General features: G+C 33.3%; 1 protein-coding gene across 7 annotated transcripts in view; it reads right to left on the bottom strand.

The window, feature by feature from the left end:
• Nucleotides 1–3,428: 3,428 nt before the first annotated feature.
• The window catches only part of LOC118185097 (NAD(+) hydrolase sarm1-like), a 137,483-nt gene continuing 121,766 nt past the window's right edge, over nt 3,429–19,145 (bottom strand). For 6 of the 7 annotated variants that reach the window (XM_035354896.2, XM_085817407.1, XM_035354891.2 and 3 more), the window contains 6 exons: nt 15,747–15,871; nt 9,900–10,135; nt 8,751–8,856; nt 7,939–8,128; nt 7,114–7,235; nt 3,429–6,243 (listed from right to left, as the gene is read on the bottom strand). In XM_035354896.2, coding sequence (XP_035210787.1) covers nt 6,036–6,243; nt 7,114–7,235; nt 7,939–8,128; nt 8,751–8,856; nt 9,900–10,135; nt 15,747–15,871 — 987 coding nt within the window. In that variant the 3' untranslated portion in view covers nt 3,429–6,035. Of the gene's footprint in view, nt 6,244–7,113; nt 7,236–7,938; nt 8,129–8,750; nt 8,857–9,825; nt 10,136–15,746; nt 15,872–19,145 lie in introns of those variants that run through there. The other variant, XR_004757545.2, reaches the window with a different exon arrangement.

Below are 19,145 nucleotides of genomic sequence, written 5' to 3'. Positions count from 1 at the left end.
ATGTGAAATACGCACGTTGAAGAAGGGGAAAAACTTGCAGAATGTTAAATTTTCAAGCCATTATTTCTGTTTGGGAAATCATCGTAGAAAGTGTGTTCTTGTCTCAGAAGACGTCTGAAATAGCAAAGAATGACAGACCGTAGTCAACGAAGGCAGTGCCAGCAGACATACGATTTTACGAGTGGTATGGTGATCGGACTGAGAAAGGCAGGATGGTCCATACTGCAAATCTCAGCTAACACACACCTGGACGCGTCCACAGTGCATCGGCTGTGGCGACGATGGTTGGAGAAAGGAGATATGGCAAGTTCGAGGGAGCCGGTGCAGCCAGAGTGACGTGGATCGACGCATCCACCGATTGGTAGTGGCGCACCCGCAAACTACTTCTACCTCCATTCTGCAGCATGTTCAAGACATCCTAGATGTTCCCATATCGACCAGGACCATTTGCCTTCGATTGGTGACTATTGGCGTCTGGTAATAAGATTGCCATTGACCCCACATCATAGACTCCAATGTATGTTATGGTGCCGGGTTCGAGCGATGTGGACGACGGAATGACACAGGATTATGTTCTCAAATGAGTCACACTTCTGTTTCTACAACGATAACCGTCGCGTACGATTGTGGCAGCGATGTGGAGACAGGCCCAATCCGGCAACAACTGTGGAACGCCCCACCATGCGACAGTGCGGCATCATGGTTTGAAGCGCAATTGCGTATGATTCCAGATCACCTCTACTTCGAATTCAGGGCACTATGACGGCCCAACGATACGTGCAGGATGTGCTGTGGTTGCTGACACTCCCCTATCTACAGGGAGTGCCTAGTGCTCTTTAATAGCAAGATAACGCCACACACTGTCGCATCAGCTAAAGTGCTCTGCAAGGTGTATAGATGCTTCCCTGGCCACCGTTCTCTCCTGATCCCTCACCAATCGAACACATTTGGAATGTGATAGGACACCATTTGCAGACCCTGCCATTGCTGCGTTCAGAAGACGAACTGTGGCAAATGACAGGGATTGGAGAGCCATTCCTCAGGAGACCATCCGTAGACTCATTGACACTGTATCTAGACGTTTTACTTCGAGTATCGTAGTCGAAGGTGGTCCTACAATCGACTGAGCCGACGCTGTTCTCGCTCTGTATTATGCATATCATTTCGAAATAAGGATCACTTATTGTTTGTTGCTGTCTTTCTCTGTTTGCAGAGTTTCATCCCTTTCTGGCCACTCCTTCTTGGTAATGCATTTTAAGTGTCGGGGAGTGTATATTGATTATTCAATTGTTTAACGCAAAGCACGAAAATTAGGCAGACGAGCTGGTTCCGTTGGAATTTTCGAGGTTTTTCTGATGTGTAACGAGAATATGAACTAGTTACCTTAGAATCTAAGAAGTCCAAGAAATCCAATCCAAACCACACGAGGAACATCTTCCTGATAGAATAGACGCCTTTATGCAGAGCCGGTAGGGGCGGCAAAATTTAGAAATTGTAGAGTTCGTGCCGGGCGGTAAAATGACTAGCACAGGGTCTGCCTTTGTGGAGGACGTTTTAAGGGAAATGGCTTGTATTTAAGTTATACATTCAAAAAAAAAAATCCTTCAACCAGCGCGTTTGTGGTAATTTGAGCCCGGGTCTAAATATCAATTTTCAGAAACTTTTCAGTCACTGATGAACGTCTGACTTACATTTAGATTCGTTCACGTAAGTGATGATATGGAATCAGTTCTTCTGGTAATGCAGTTTATTCAACGGGAAACTATTCTAGAAATATCTGGATTTAACACTTAGAAGATGCGATATATATGTCAACAGGCTATATTTTCATAGTAAAATCTGTTTATGATGATAGTAATTAAATTTTAGGCTTGAGAGTCCGCTGGACGATCAAGGACCTTCCATCTCGGTGATGGTAACAAAAGACATATATCTGGAAGCATTACATTCTGAAAACAGCATGGCGATAAAATTTGACATTATAGTAGGCATGGCAGCTTTTTTGCGGGGGGTGAGCTACGCAACTGCTTGAAGATTTTATACCATTGTGGTTTATGTATGCTGATTGATTGTTCAGGTAGAATTCATATCATGCAAGGCTAAAAAAAAAAAAAAAAAAAAAAAAAAAAATCAAAGGAGATAAATATTGTTTGAGCGCAAAGTTCAACCTGGTTTTATTAACATCTTGTTAAGCTTGAGGTTCCCAAAACTGTAGTTATTCCTAGCTCCTTAAACTGGTCCTCATAATTTATATTTTCATGTTATGTTTGCATGTGATATACTATTACAGGAGTATAAATTACAGTAACTAATTTTGTGCGCTTGAATTTATTTAAAATCTTATGAAATTTTGTTGTATATTTGAGTAAATTGATGAAAGAAAAATGATACTTTTCTACTCAACAAGTTATATCATGCGGGTGCAACATCTAATAACTGAATTTGGCTGCAAGAGATGTTAGAGTATACTTTTCTATATGAAGTGGCATAATTCGGGAAAGCACAGATCGTGACCACTCGCAATGTGGCATTCTGATTGAGGAAGTCTGGGCAAAGGAAGTTGTACTCGTTGATATGAAACAGATTCCTGTTTTGTCGTAACTACCTTATATACGGGATTTCTCACCCTTTAGCTCCTCCGTTTTCTCTTATCAAAATGCTAGAGATCAGCGATTTGCTCGCGAACTGATTCAAAGATCTACTTTTGTTTGCTCATCAAGCGAACGGTGATTTAACAAAATGGAACAGTTATTCTTTTAAAGTTCATTCACCGAGAACTCTTGTTGGAAGTGTGCGCGAGGACAGTCCTATTTCTAGTTTTGGGAAGAAAGGAATGTTTCTCTTCCTACGTTATATTGTGTTTAGTTTTTATCAATTCCAATTTTTTTGGCATTTTTTATTTCAGAATTTTATTGTTAATTTTATACAGAAATGAGGTTTTAGGGCATTTTAGAACTACAGTTGAAAGAAATCAGGAAAGCCGCTCGACTGAGTCGATTCTTTCCGCTTTTCGCTCTATCGTAGCACGCGGCCCTTGATTCACTCTCCGTTCTGTATTACGGACATTATTATTGTTAGTGAGCGGTGAGTTTTAAAAAGAAGCGATTCAATTCAATGAGCGAAGGATATGATCCTATAAAAGAGTGCTTTTCTCCATCTGTACGAAGTGCTTCTACGAGACCAATATTTTCAAATAATTCAAGCTAAATGATTCGACTGGCAGTCAACGATAAGATACTAAAAGCAGGATTCTGTTAAATCTTCCAAGATTGTCCGAGTTATTGTGGGTATTCCTAAGGATGTTATTTCGAAGGTCAATAGGTAATAATCCTTTCGCGCTTCAACAGAATTGCCTTGTTAGCATTTTCGGGAAAATCTCTATCCGTGAAAGGTGTATCTTTTTCTATTAATAATGATGCAGACAAACAACAAGTTACAACACATTTTATTTTAAATAACATGCACAATTTCTGTCGTAAACAAATCAAATAATTTACATTATTTGGACTAGTATGTTTTTAAGACTGACAAGACATTTCACTCGAATATTGAAGCAATATATTTTTAATTTTTAAAAATGTTCTATTTCTTTGCTGTTGAAAAGGAATATATCTAATCATACTGATCTGTTATTCATATTGAATAGTCCCCCTTTCTTTCCAAGACACTTTTTCTTCAGCCCTTTACTCTTAGAGAGTCATATTCTACGTAGTACAGCTACATAATTACAACAAAGTCATTAAAAAATCTTCACATTTTCTGAGTATAGAATTTTGCAAGATTTCTTTACGACATAATAATCCATAGCTAGGAGCGCTTCAGCTAAGTCATCCAACAATGCACAAGCCATAACAGTACGATTACACGACAGAAAATTATTAATTTTAGTCAATTTTACATAATGTTATCACATATTATAGTGTATAAAATGATTATTTAAAATTTATATATTTGTATTTCTTGTGAAAAACATGAAATATTTAAAAAAAATATTTCTTATATATTGCAAGTAATTCTGTCTTCTTTCAAGTATTCTAAAATTTAAATATTTTATAAATGCTAATATATACTATAAATTATTTTGCGTGGAAGCATAAATCTATAATAAATGTACACTTTGAGAAAAAAATCATATAAAACCTAAAAAATTTAAATATTGCCTGTACGTGTCTTAAATAACACATATACGCGATATCACAAATATGCTTTCTAAGAACACTCGATAAATATCTCATGCATGGGGACTTTAATAACATAGAGATTTTTAATGTTTATTGTCATAATATCAGATTTAATTCAAGATCTTAAAACAAAAATAGTTAAACTTGAGGTGGAATTTTTTAAATAAAAAGTGTTAATGCTCTGAAGACAAGGAGAGACTTTTAATGCATTTTTTAAAGTGACAATTTTGCAGTTTCAAGAAGAAAAAAAAGCACAAGTCATGTATTCAGTGTGAAATATTATTCCTAACATTGACTAGAAATTATTTACATATCGTCTGTTGTAAAAGCGTAAAATTCAAAACAATATTTTGAAGTAGCAAAATTACAGCAACTAACTCTGCTTACAGAATCAAAAGTAAGGCACAGAAAAAAGCTCAAGGTAAATTCAAGTTAATTCCCGAAAAAATGCTTTGAATTGCAATTTTATTTTATTTTGCAGCTTGTTTTAAATATTTTTAACTTTGCTTCAGTTCAAAACTTTCCAAAGCTGCTTGAGTTTTATAAATTATATGAAATATGTTCTTCGGCAATTCAATTTTTTAATCTCTTTTTAAATATTAGGAATTAAAAAAATTTCCGTATAGTTTTATTCAAATCTCGGTTATCCTGTAATAGCAATGAAATTTAATGATTCTTTTCTGCAATATTTTATCATTCTCTCATTCTGAAAACTTCAAACTATTTTACAGTACTGTATGTTAATTATTTTATAGTACAGTTATGGTATTAGCGAGTTGATTTCTATTTTTTGTTATATTATGTGCTACAACAATATTTGCTTTCTTAGGACCAGAAAGGGACACGCAACCCTCACTTGAACTCTGAAGAAACATTTAGATGCATTTAGATGGGATATCAAGTAAAAAAACACGCATTTTAGGAGATTCAAAAACTTTATTTAATAGCTGCTTTAATAGGGTAAAGTGTTATTACTAATGGCATTTCCTAAAAAAATATTGTTGAATAATTTGTAACTTTTTTTATTAAGTTATACTGAGCTAAATAGTGATTGTATTTTGTAACTTTTTATTAAGTTATACTGAGCTAAATAGTGATATAAAGTCATAAAACGCCCTTTTGTCGAAGACCACATCTATCCACCCACTTTATTCATGGAATTAAAACGATCCGAATAGCCACGTGAGTTTATTTTCGTGGTTCATTTGCATTGAAAAGATAGTATACGGAAATACTCACGGTTCGTTATCATATAATAACATTTTATTAAATTTATAATCAAATCCATACAGTTTAATTCACTCAGTTTTAATTTAGAGTTAATTTTACAGTTGCTGGGTTTGGCTAATAATTTTTTGCTTGGTTCTGAACTTAGAATTTTCATTTCTGATTGTATAACTTCTTTACATTTAGTTCCTTTTATTTCTCAATATTGTATACACTGTACATCATTTACAGAAAATTATGCTAAAATCTTGTAACGATAGACTAAAATAAAATTCCTGTTTTACTTAAACCACTAAATATGGAAAAATTCTTCCAAGCTGGAAAAAATACTGTTTCAAAAATAAATACATGTGTTTAAAATTAAGTTGCAAACATATTTGCTTATCTTGGCTGGAACAAAAAATATCACTTATTTTAGTAGCATTTGCATATGATGTATCTGTGCTCAACTTAAAGTTTCCCCTTTTTGAAAGAGAAGAGCAGAAATTCTTGGCTTCGATGGTTATGGATCTTTCCAAGAATTATTTAACAAACGCTGTATGCATTTGTATTGCTTCATTAGTTATGAGCTCCACTTCTAGACGTTTAATGTACACACCTATCGGGTTGTCATACCAGACGGTGATCTCACCTACTGTTGCTGCCGCTGTCATTGATATTATTGTGATGACAGCCATGAGGCAAAGTTCTGTTTAAAGGAGAAAATTTGTCTGGCGACGCTGAGCCTTCAATTCCTAGATGTTTCCCGATGGGTCCATCTGCTCGAACATTCATTTCCTTTCTCATAAATCTCTCCAGTTTCTCTACACATGCATCTTGGTAATCATGAATCCACCTAAAAATCATATATAATTGAAAATAAGCTTCAATAATATATAATATCAATATAGTTTCACTGTAGTGGGGAAGTAAACAATTTTATCAATCATCTTCTATTTAACATCGGACGGATACTTTTATAGATTTTAAATTTTTACCTTTCTGAATTAAATTAATAAGTAGCTCAAAATTTATAACTTCGTTTATACAGCTATCACTTGTTAATCACGTTTAATTGGTCCCTATAAAATATCATGTTAAATAAAGAAGGGTTAATTGAATATAAAAATGCATATAAAATAGTGTAATTCTTCCTATTATTAATCAAAGTCTCTTTTTAATTCTTTAACTATTAAAAAATTGTAAAATTAAAAAGGAGTAAAAATGATAAATAAAAAATTGTAAATTCTATGAGTGGTAGAAGTGAATTATAAATTACCCAGCTTTTCTTTTTCCTTCATTTTTAGTTAGCATAACACGCATCATCATAGTCTAGGCAATTAATTATCTTAAGTTAGTTTCGAATTGAGGAGTTCAGACTCCTGCACCATGGCCCTGCTCCAGATACCTGCAGATCTTTCTTTTGTTTATAGTTTCCCGCCCCTTCTATTGTATAAAAAATGTCAAGAGTTTATATTTCATTACGAGAATGTAAAAATTTCGTATGAAATAATTGTCATAATGATAGAGAAGGGGAAAAAATCAAGTTAATAACAGCAAAATATGACTAATGACAGCAGAAGAAATTTCATCTTTCTGAATTATTAAAAAATAATTAATGTATGTATGATATGTGTGTAAAAAATCTCTGGCATAAAAACGGAAAATATATTCTCGAGTAAATACTATGTGGCGTTCCGTTTTATTAAAGAAAGTAACAGTATACCTAACACCATTGAAATAAGAAACGGCCCTCATATCTTCTGGCAAGGATTCTGCTTCTGGCCATTGAAAGTTATCCAAAATTGGAATGATGTTACATTGACACTTTAGTGCTTCCACAATTTCCTGTAAACATAAATTATAATAAATTTTAACCGTTTCTAAAATCATATTTTACTATTTGTAAAAAAAATACGCATTGAAGCAATACACTGATAAATTTTAAATATTTCCTATACTAAAAATAAGTGTTTTTCAGTTCAGAATTCTAAGCCTGAAAAATTATTATTCATGAAATATGCAATATTCCGAACTGATGAAACAATTTTTACTATAAACTACTTAGTTAATAAAATATGTAACAGTTTAATCGATTTAATATTTTGGAAAAATAAAGAATTTTTCTTAACTTAATAATTTAATGTTAAGAATTTTAAAATCACGTGTGCTGCCTCGATCAATGCATTAATTATCGAACATAAAGAATCGATTTCCTAGCCGTTACGATAACTAGTATTTTGTTCCTTTGGGGCTACATCTGTGGAATTGAAGTGGATAGTCTAGTCAATAATGGAGGATATAGCAATGAAAACACCGTACTCAGCTACAGACTGTCTACCTGTAGTTCTGGGTGCTTTAGTACCACACATAAAAATATACTGATTCATGAAATCAGAAAGATACTCAAGGAGAACATCCTTCTGATTTGTGAGCTTCGATACCATAATTCACAAAATTAAATAATTTGAAGATTATTGAAACAAAAGTTAGATAATGATGACAATAAAATATTAATAGTACTTAAAAATTTAATAATAAAATAACTTACTCTATGCACCCAATCTTTACATTCGGTGTCGTTGATACACCGGTCCAAAGCATTAGCAGTCAGAACAAGTAGAAAATGCCTTGCTTGTCTTACACTATTCAAGAGGTTGTTATCAAATTTTCCTGCCTCAAGACGTTCTACATCAATGAAAACACTAAAACCTCGGAGTTGTAGATGGACTTTTAATAAACTGAGAAAATAAAAGTAAAATAATGTTTCTGAATAAATAAACATAAATTATACAATAATAAATGTTTTGGTTAGTGAAAAATATTTATAAAAGAGGCGCAAAAAACGCGTGTCATCAGGAACTCTGTTAGTTGTTAAAAATCGATTTTTTTAGGAATTATCCTCAATGCTTAATTAATTTCAAAAGACAAATGAAACATTGCTTAAGAGCAAGAGGAAAACAAACTCTTGCCTAGGAACAGATCATTCTGCTTCTAAAGAAGAGAGATTGTGCCATTCCCTCCTTAAAATGCATCAAATCTATTTATGCACTTAATCATAGTATTTAGAATACTTCAACAGGATAGGAAACAGGATAGAGCCCCTCGATAATATGTAAATATATGAATTCAAATTGTAGGCTACATGCATGAAAAACAATTTAGTATTTACAAAATTAAAAAACTTAGCAAGTAGCAAAAGTTCAGCTACTAACTTCTTTTAATAGAAGCTCTTGAACTACTATCTACTAAAAGAGAAGTAACAGCATACCTTGAACATGATCAGGATTTACCTTGAATATGATCAGGATTTGTTTAAGTTAGACAGAAACTTATAAAAACGCACAATCAAATGTTTATTACCTCGCTAACTGTGATCCATTTGATCTCCGGTAGCTAATGAATACATCCAAACTTTTAGGATTCAGTTCTTCACCAGAGTCAAGGCCGTTACGGTTACAACTCAAGCCTGAAATATAAGAACCAATTTTTTATGTTGTTTATTATTTCACATATGTTATTAATTACTCTAATATAATATCATGTAAAATAATACTGTGGCTCAAAGGCACCTTGGGAATTTTACATACAGACAACACTTAAATTCATACGTTTAGTTCAATATTTTGTTTTCTTTGCTGAAGAAGAAAAACCTATGAAAATTCTTCGAAAACAGACAAAATTTCATTTAAAATTTACAGCAACCAAAGTTTTTTTTTTTTTTCTTTTTTTCTTTTTGTTTTTGTTGTTGCTTATTTTATAGTATACCTCTACTTAAACATTAACATAAAAACGTGAGCTGTTTGTCATTTAGTTTTCCGTGTATTTGTAAATTTTAAGCTTGGCTCTGCAGGTTTAACTCGAACATGATAAAAATCATTGACAATGGGACACAAAATAGTCTTGAAGATGGGCAACTTCCAACTGGTCGATAAAAGGATGCTTTTAACAATTAAGGGACAAGCGTTTAAAGAATATTTAACGAAGTATCAAAAAAGGAACACAAATAAAATTGAAAGCTTTAAAATTAAGTATAATTTCTATTTTTAAAATTATTTTATTTTCGCATAATTAATAACCTGAGATCAAAGAAAATTGCAACAGAATATGCTACAGTAACAAGTATACTAATTACAATTTTTCTGCGTATGATTAGAAAAATAACTTCGAAAAGGAATTCTTTCCAGCTGAAAGGTTTTATTTCCTTTATAGGTTAGGAAGCATGAGGGTTTTCTCTTTTTCAGTGTTCATTAAACAAGTTTAAATTTGCAGAATGATATGAGATTTTTAAAATCTTCTTAAAGAAATAATAGTCCCACTTCATGATAATAAAAAAATTAAAAAAAAAAATACGAGAGACCTCAGCGTAAATAATAATCAAGGAGACGATAAGCATTTTGCTACACTTGTGCGATGTGCAAGTGTTATAACCATTCACCTAAAGTTTGAATTCGCAAGGGGATTCATGTCGACGCGCAAACTGTGTTCCCATTGTCCTCTTAATTTTTTCACCTTTGATGGCCCGCATCAGCCTCATTCTATGGATACTGTTGGTGATGCCACATTCCTCTTCCAACTGCTCTGGAACGAGGTCCCTGAGACTGTCTGTTTGGACACCACTCAGCAGCATCTGATAGGTATATTGGCAGAATTCAGGTCCGGTACTTTGTAGGAAAGAGCTCAAAGATGTTGTATCACATGAAGAATAGTCAGCCAAGCACTTGAGTTGGTTCAGATCCCTCAGGAACCTGAAATTAAAATTAAAAGAATTATGAATTTCATGTCTTACATAATATTTTGAAAAGAATGCCAAACGTACGGTAATACAAATCTGTTATTTTTCCTTGACTGCTCATAACATTCTTTTTCTGTGCTGACATTGATAGAGAAAAAATTGCATGTTGGCCACTATAACACCATTATATTTAAAAAAAAAAAAAAAAAAAGAGTTGTTTGAGTTTATACCAATTAGCGGTTGGGGCGGCTATCAGGCGGTAGTTATACCATATAGTGGTCAGGACGGTTCAAGTGCTTAATTGTGCAAAGAAACATTCTTGTACTTAAGGAAAATGTCGTCCTAATGTAGAAGACCAGAGAGCTAGTTTTTAATTGAATTGATCATTAAGACTATCCGCTTATACTTTTAATTATATTATGCACTTAAGTTCTTGTCAAGTTAAGCAGAAGAATGCCCGTAACTCAAAATTAAATACGTAACTGTTGACTCTTTAGTTAAGTTCTTATTCTTGGCATTTCGGTTGAGCTTCTATTGATTTAAATAGTGTGTCTATTCTAAAATAAACAAATAATAAATTAATATTAATAAGCCTTCCAGACGCACGATTTGTTTATCAGCAATATTCACATACAAAGCGCCTCTTCATTCATACCACTAAGGCTTTTAAGGCAAAAGGAATGCAGACCTAGAACTTCGCACCATTCTAAAGGATACAAGTATCCCTTTCATCAAAGTCAGTTTCACTAAAGATTCATACAACTGCTCTTTTCTAAATTTAAGGAAGTCATTCCTCGTTCTCTGCTTATTAATGAAACGTATATTTTTTTAGCTGTAGCAATATTGGAGCAGGCGGGCTATAGATGATGAATAAGGATACTGTTGCCAGAAACTCTGTATTGACAAGAGAAGTGATCTCATTCACATAACAAACATGCGTGTAACCTTATTTGCTTGTTATTCGCAGGGCAACTGCAAATTTCCAAGGGTTTCTAGGTGTCGGTCTAAAGAAATGGACTAATAATACCTTGAACAACATTGCCCGATTATATTTTATGTGAAACTTAATGAAAATGCAATGTAGACATATTAAGAAATGATTTAGGCATGTATAAAGTATAACGAAATCTTTACACTGCAAGGAAAGTGGGGAAATGCAACGCTCTTCAGAAAGCCTTAGATGACCCCCCCCCCAAAAAAAAGAAAGAAAGAAAGAAAGAAAAAAAAAACCAATGAAAACCATCAAACATTGCTAGTTCTTTCACGATTGGTCTAAGAGGTTTCATCAATCATACCGATGAATTCTCATATATCTGTCATTTTTACTTCGTTGTACGAAGTAAAAAAGAAGTATTGTAATCGCGAAAAGTTTCAGGCAGCATATTTCAACGAAAATATGCATTTTGACCGCTTTCGAATGCAATTTAACGATGTTTTTGCGTGGTATCTGTAAAATCAAAAAATTATAAAACTGCTTTAAAAATCATATATATATATATGTCATAATAAGAGCAAAGGAAAAGACGGAACACTGTAGATGCGTGATTAGACCGATATTGAAGAAGAATTTTGATTGCGTAGTATTTAAAGAACTTGGCAGTCGAGGCAGTTTTAATTCCATTTTTATTTCCAATTGATATTTGTGGCCACAATTACTTGACACTCTAGTCGTGCCTTTCCACAGAAGATTTACATTTTTGATATTGTTGGGATAGCAAGCAAGCCAGCGAAATTACATCTTAGCACAGTTGAAGTGCTTAGTTATGTAAGATGGAGGCACGCGAAGAGAAAAGTTTTGGTTTACAAGGGCAGTTTCAGTTCCCAATGATTACGTCATCAGAGCTGCGCCGATCATAGAGTGATCTAGAAATGACGCAATGCAAAGAAGTTATTACGATTTTAGAATAGAGAGGAAGAATTAATGTTTTATAGTTTAATCTATAATTTTGATTCATATATTTTTATCTTACATATATATATATGTGATATCAAAAAAATTCAAAAAAATTATAAAACTGCTTTAAAATGAATTCTGAAGAGAATTTTTCATGGCGTCGTACGTACGTACGTATCTCGCGTAACTCAAAAACGAGTAGCCTCAGAACGCTAGAATTTTGTCTATAGGACTACTATAACATGTAGATGTGCATCTCGTATTTTGGTTGCAATCGCCCCCGCAAAACGTATATAAATATATTTATATATATATCCACTCTGTTACCCGGCTCAGTGATCTCAAGTTCTTTACTCTTATATGTTTGTAAATTGTACATTTTTTGCTTTAAAAATGATTGAATTATGTTGTTCTTATTTTCCGGTTAAGGTTTTTATGCCTTTAGTAAATCTGTATGCAATATTTTTAGAATTATCAACAATTTTAAAGTTGTTTAAGTGCCACTAAGCCTAATAATTTTTTTGATGGCGGCCATTGCTTGTTTACATTTGAAACAGCAGAGTAGTGGATTTGTTGCCAATCTAGAGAAACGTAGCTTCGCGACAGCAATGATAACGCATTCATTTATTATTGCCAATTAAATCATGCTTAATCCTTTCTGGAATTTTTTCGAGGAAATAAGTGTTTAAGATTTACTTAATTTCTAATAATTTAATTTTTAATAATTAGTAATTTAATTTTTAATAATTAGTAATTTTAATACATATATTTTGAGTTTTTATGTATTTTTGCCTTGTCGCGTAGTGAGAACTGAATTAATTGAATGAGAAATACTCAATCGTCTATGAAAAACGTATCTCGAAAATGTATATTTTAAACGTATATTTTTTGTTTTGTTTGCTTAATTTCTTTTACACATCGTTCTAGCTTTATTATAGTATTTGAATAGAACATGTGGCAACGATTAGATAATTTTTTTAATGATATAAATTTTGTGCATTCTGAGTTATAATATGATGAAATGTGACAGTCATCCTAAGAATATCATCAAAAAACTAGGAAATTATGATTTCACAATTGAACAACGCCATAAGAGGCCCCGCACTATTCACCATAATAGTCGGTGGTAATGTATATATTTTCGTTTTCTTCTTATTTAGCCAAGATTTTACTTCTTTTTCTTTACATAGAGATTTACTTATCAAATTACAATACGCTATGGACTTTGTTCCTGCCAAACCAAGTAGACTTTGTATGTAAATAGTTTTTACGCTTGTGAAACGTTTCAATGTACTGAAAATTGTGTTTTTCATCATTCTACTTTCCAATTATTGCTTATCAGAAGAATAATTTTTATGAAATTTTAAAAATGCCTTGCAATACACACTGCAAGAGATGGCGCAACCAGAGCTCCAGTCAACTAAAATGTTTGATGGCGCCACACTAGCGCCTCATTTGTTCAAGTTTAGTTATTCTGGCGGCACAGGAGCCTCCTTCGCTAGTAATCTCTGAGTTCTAGCACAGCATGTGCACAAATATTATTGGATACAACTTACTCGATTCCTCAAGCACTTAAAAGTCAAGTATAATATATTAGTAAAGGCCGTTAATGGTCGATTGCCTCTTACTAAGTGATAAGACATAGACATAGACATAATTATAATATGAACGAAATATAATGCTGTTAAGTGAACCTAGCGCCAGAGTGTCGCTATGTTAAACAAATACAGTGGATTTTAAAGAATGCATTTATTCTATTGCGGTTTATGCGTTGTCGGCGAAGTAGATTTAATGAAATCCAATAAGTTTAAATGAAATGCAAGAAAAAATGCGTATAGTTTAATACTCCGTACAAGGAAGTCATGTGGTGTACACATCAGATTTTTATTATATGTAATCTAGTTTTATATTCGAAAAGACATTCCAAATCTACCGCTACCCATCTGATTTAAGTCTGGCTGATTTCGCTGGGTTTTCCCAATTAAAATACCAGCTGAAGTTCATCATTATGACAAAGTAGATACTTTTCAATAAAACGTGCAGGACCAGTTGAAAGAGCTTATGCTGGAATATTTCTTTCACTGGTTCAAAGAGATTGATTTTTATTTGATTATGACAAAGCACTTGAGGGCTATCTGCCTAAGAAAGGATTTCCTCGTGGAGGACTTTCTAAAGGAAACTAGCTCGTTCGCTGGGATCTGAACCCCGGACAAAACTACCAGTGTTTAGTGATTTTACCGCATGGCCGCTGCTGGGCCCTCAGCTTCAAAGAGAGTTCGGTCTCCGTCGGTAAGTATCCATTCAAAAAAATTACTTTGAAGCCGTAATACGGATTTGTCTCAGCAAATATTATTTTTTTACCAACAATATCATTGTTTTTACGTCTCAGCTTCTTATTTGTCTACAATATTATAGGAATAATCATCTGGTTTTTAGAATTACTGTATTTTCTGTGAAATAAACTTTGACAGCCTGTTAAAATAGCAGCAAATAGCAATTTAGGGTGTTTGAACACTTTCGAAGGACTTTTTAAATATGTTTAAAAAGTGTGTAATTTAGAAATACTGCATAAAAGAATGATATAAAACGGGACAAAACGTTAAAGGGTTAATCACATTTATTTTTCATAAACATTAAACATAAATTATCATTATTTGAAATATATCATTACACGTTTATAAAAATGCTAATTCAGTGAAGAAAATTAAAGAAAGAAACTTTTCTAAAACTTCAAAAAATCCGCACTGAAAAACAGTTGCACTGCGTGCTTTCTCCGAATAATATAATAATAGGATACTAGTGTGCTATTATAGCACGTCTAGTAACCCTTTAAAATTTCTAGTAAGCCTTTTAATGTTTAGTAACCTGTATAACTGCCGTTATACATATACATGTGAAAAAGTCTGTTGTCCAACAAAAACATCTTTTGCATTTAACTTCAATGAAATATCTTTGAAACTCTTGCTTGCGTTCGCTGTTCTACCGTATAAAAATTTTATATATGAATTTTGATAATAGCTTCATGTAGAAAAATTTAATTATTATCATTATGTTTTTGGCTTCCTTTTAGCTTATTGTGCATTTTGCTACACTTGCTGTCGAAGATGAGAGACTAGTAACCATGCATCAGTTACCTTACATTTGAATGCCGATGGAACATTGCTGCAATTCTTGTATTTTGTCTACTTTGCAAATTATTGGCATTTGCCGTGAAATTACAGTCCTATAGTCATTTTTCAGATTATCAATAAAGACTAATTTTTCTGTGAATTCTCTTAGAAACCTACAGCCGACACACATTTGAATTGCCCGATACATGTATCTGATTAACTCTATTTTCTAAATTATTATTACTTACATCTATCTCTCAAAACCTCACTGAAAATACAAGTTTAAAATTTTCTCTTTAAGTTAGTTTTTAACAGATTTCAATCCCTTTAAAAGACTGCTTCCTAGGACTTAAACGCTCATTTTAGCTGTCTTGACTTTATATAATCTTTAATATCTTCTCTTCGAAGTAACACAGAGCTAAAAGCAAACATTATAAAGCTCAAAATATTCTATGCCAAAGCATAAACTAAAAATATTATTTTTTTTCATCAAAATTGGCTATTTCAAAGTGTACTTTAAGTTGATAAATAACAGTTATATTTTTATTATTTATATTTCTTGAGAAAACGTATGTCTTTAATTATTAAACGTTTTCATTAAGATAAATTTGTATATTTACCTTTTCCTTAGCAGTCCATTTGCTAAACATATGTCATTTTCTAAGGACTTTTCTGTCATTTGTAAGAGTAAATCACCATCTACTCTGCTATTCAGAAATTCCTGAGTGTATTCAGAGAAGCCAATCTAAAACATAAATAAATTAATGGAAATTGCATGAAATAACCGTGTCAACTGTATGACACTACAGGCATTATTATCGTGCAATGAGGGGGTCTACAAATACAGAGAGAAGAAGCTGTTGATTTAAAATTTACGTCTATGAAATGAATTAGATCTTGACACAAAAATTTACAAGCCAACGAAAACATTAAATCTACCTAACCCAATAAGCAATTAAGGTCTCCATTTTCTTAAATTTCGTGATTGTAGTTGGGGTGGGTGATACAATTCGTTACTATATTGCTGACTCGGATTAAAAATTCTCGATTAGATTCATTTCTGTTGAACATGAAACCTCCTTTTGCAGTAAATAAAATTTCTGATTATATTCTCAGAATCATTTTTAAGTTTCTTCGAAAAGAAACTTGGAAATTGTCATCCTCTCCAGAAATGTCATTCCTTATGAAAAAATGTCATCTTCTCCAGATGATCTATTCCCCATACGAATGTGTATTTGAAAAGCTACGATGTTCAGGTGTATGTAGGGAGGGCTGACATAATTTATTTTACAGAAATAAATGGGTCTAAGTGCTTCCTTAAAGGTACACTAATGTTTGGAAAATTGCAACATCATGAAGGAATTGTTCAAATTGAGCTAAAGTTACAGGAAATGTAAAGTGAGGTAAGACATGCAAATAATTTAAATTACAAAGCGATTACGCATGCGTGGAATGAGAACCGCCCTCTTGTTTCACGCATATAAAGGACTTTTTTTTACTTTTACACTGCTAAGGAGGACTACTGACCGGGAACAAGCCCTTGCAGTATGATGTCCGCCCTGCAAACATTTATTAAGTCTAAATTTAAAAAAAAAAAAAAAGAGTACAGAGTCACATCTAGATAGGGAATACAAAGGACTACCTTGAATACATATGACATTCCTGATAGTATAGGTTACAAAAAAAAAATAATAAATTAAAAAAAAAAAAAAAACTTAGAAGTACAAAGCTGCATTGATACAAAACTGGTAAAGGTAAAACAAAAACAGTAAAATTTAAAACTAACATTGGAATTTCAAGCCTGCAGTTATACATCACACTGACTTACTATTATACACTTACTATAATTCCGCACATTACAACATATTATGCAATATATTACTATAAGACTGAAAAACACACTAACATAGTAAAACTGATACTACAAATAAAACACACTATATACACTGTTCGTATCAGAAAAGTACACACTGACATAGTAAAGCTGATATTACAAATAAAACACAACATATACACTGCTCGTATCAGAAAAGTAGACAATTCTGTACATGATGCTGTACTGTAACGCTAAAACTAAAGAACACTAGACAATAACCTTTGGAAACAGTCACAGTGAAATTAGGAATATAATATATTCTAGCAGAGTTAGAATACGAGTCATTTCAAAACATTAAATCCAGCAAAACATTTCAATACATATTTACAAAGTTCTACAACCAAGAAAGTCTGATTCAATACTACTATTATACATCACACTTACTTATCATTATACGACCCTAAACTATTATACTCCACATTAATAGAAAAAATTATTCAAGATACTTAATGGAATACTGTACATACATTGAAATAAAATGGCGAATACTACAAAATAACAATCAATATACAATGTGCTTATCAGAAAGTTGGTTCTGCGGCCACGAATATTTGTTAGAAACTGTTGCATTTTGCACAGTACTAGAAACTGTTACAAAATATTTGCACACAATATTTCATGGTACTAGCCGAGAGCTCTATATATGTATTTACTATTATACCGCAAACTTAATTGAAAACATAACACAACGCACTTACTACTTAACAGGTCAATACACTAAGACAATATGTAAATTGAAATACACAGAATACAATACAAAAATTAAGTAAACACAATAAAATTTAAAGATTAATAATGGATAGAAGCGACACTGAGGTACAAATAGACAGACATTGATTGTGGTAATCTGCATCTAGGAGGTAACATGTTCCAGCAAAGTTATTCATGTACTGCACTAAACATGGCTGTCATGCATGTAGGTAACATAGGTACAATGGCATGCCATTAGTCTCTGAAATTGTCCTAATTTCAGTAGTTGAATATTATCGTATATAATAAGATACCAAATTTGTAAGGTAAGAATTATGAAAGTTGTTGGTATAGAATTGCCTGCTGTAGCTGCTGTTGACACCGCTTCTGTTCAACAGAATTCACGAGCACAAATGTCCATTACTCGATGAATCTGATTAAATGCGAGCTTACTTCTCTTGAGGGTGTCTGACCACCCGGACCAGTGTGCTTCAGAGGGTTTTTTTAAATGAAATGGTATCGTGAGAGAGCATTCGAAAGCAAACTGATCCGGATCACCTAGTGTTCCACATCTACAACTGTCTGAAGTAGCTAATCTGAAGCGCCGTAAATAGCTTGGAAATGGTCCGTGTCCAGTAAAGAAATGTGTAAGATGAGCACTACTAGTGACCAGATTCAGACCAACTTTGGGGAAGAAACGAAAGGTTCTGCGGCCTGTGGTGGAGTTGTTCCATCTCTGTTGCCAAATTTCTAACATTTTAAGTTCGGTAATCTTTTTTAAATAGGAAACTGGTGCTTTTAGGGGTGTTACAGGCATATTCAAGTCGTTAGCTGCTAGCTTAGCAAGCCTATCGGCCTCTTCGTTTCCAGCAATGCCTACATGCGCTGGAACCCAGCTCAAGTACGGTCGTTGGGACTCGGGAATCTGAAGTAGAGCATCCCTAATAATGTGGACAGAATCCGCTTTGCTGTTGAGTTCTTTAATGGCCAGTAGGCTCGATGCTGAATCACTCAGTATTCTGACTGGTCCTGTTAGATTTTGCTTAGTATAATCTAATGCTGTCTTTATTGCTACAAGTTCCGCCTGATATACACTATTGTAATCTGACAGCCTCTGTGACCAAGTGTAGCAGATAGTATTGCCTCGCATGACGCAGAAGCCGCTACCTGTGCCAAGCTCCGTTTTGGAACCATCCGTATAAAGACAAATTTCGTGCCTAGCCGGAATTAAGGGCTCTATGGTGACTTTGTCATCATAATTTATGTCCGCCGGATGTCCTAGAGAACGAGGGGAATGATCCTCGTAATCACGAGCGCGGTAATTGGTACCCCACAAGATAAAATCTTCCTTTATGCGTAGGATCCGTGCTTGTCCAGCCTCCCTCTCCACGACAAGATCCAATGGTGGTAACCCAGCGAGCACCTGCAATGAATCTGTAGAAGTGGTCCTATA

The sequence above is a fragment of the Stegodyphus dumicola genome, chromosome 5 (genome assembly GCF_044657685.1).
Source record: "Stegodyphus dumicola isolate Sdum_Otavi_A_Nest chromosome 5, ASM4465768v1".
Lineage (NCBI taxonomy): Eukaryota > Metazoa > Arthropoda > Arachnida > Araneae > Eresidae > Stegodyphus > Stegodyphus dumicola.
This window is presented reverse-complemented; position numbering and strand designations above follow the sequence as displayed.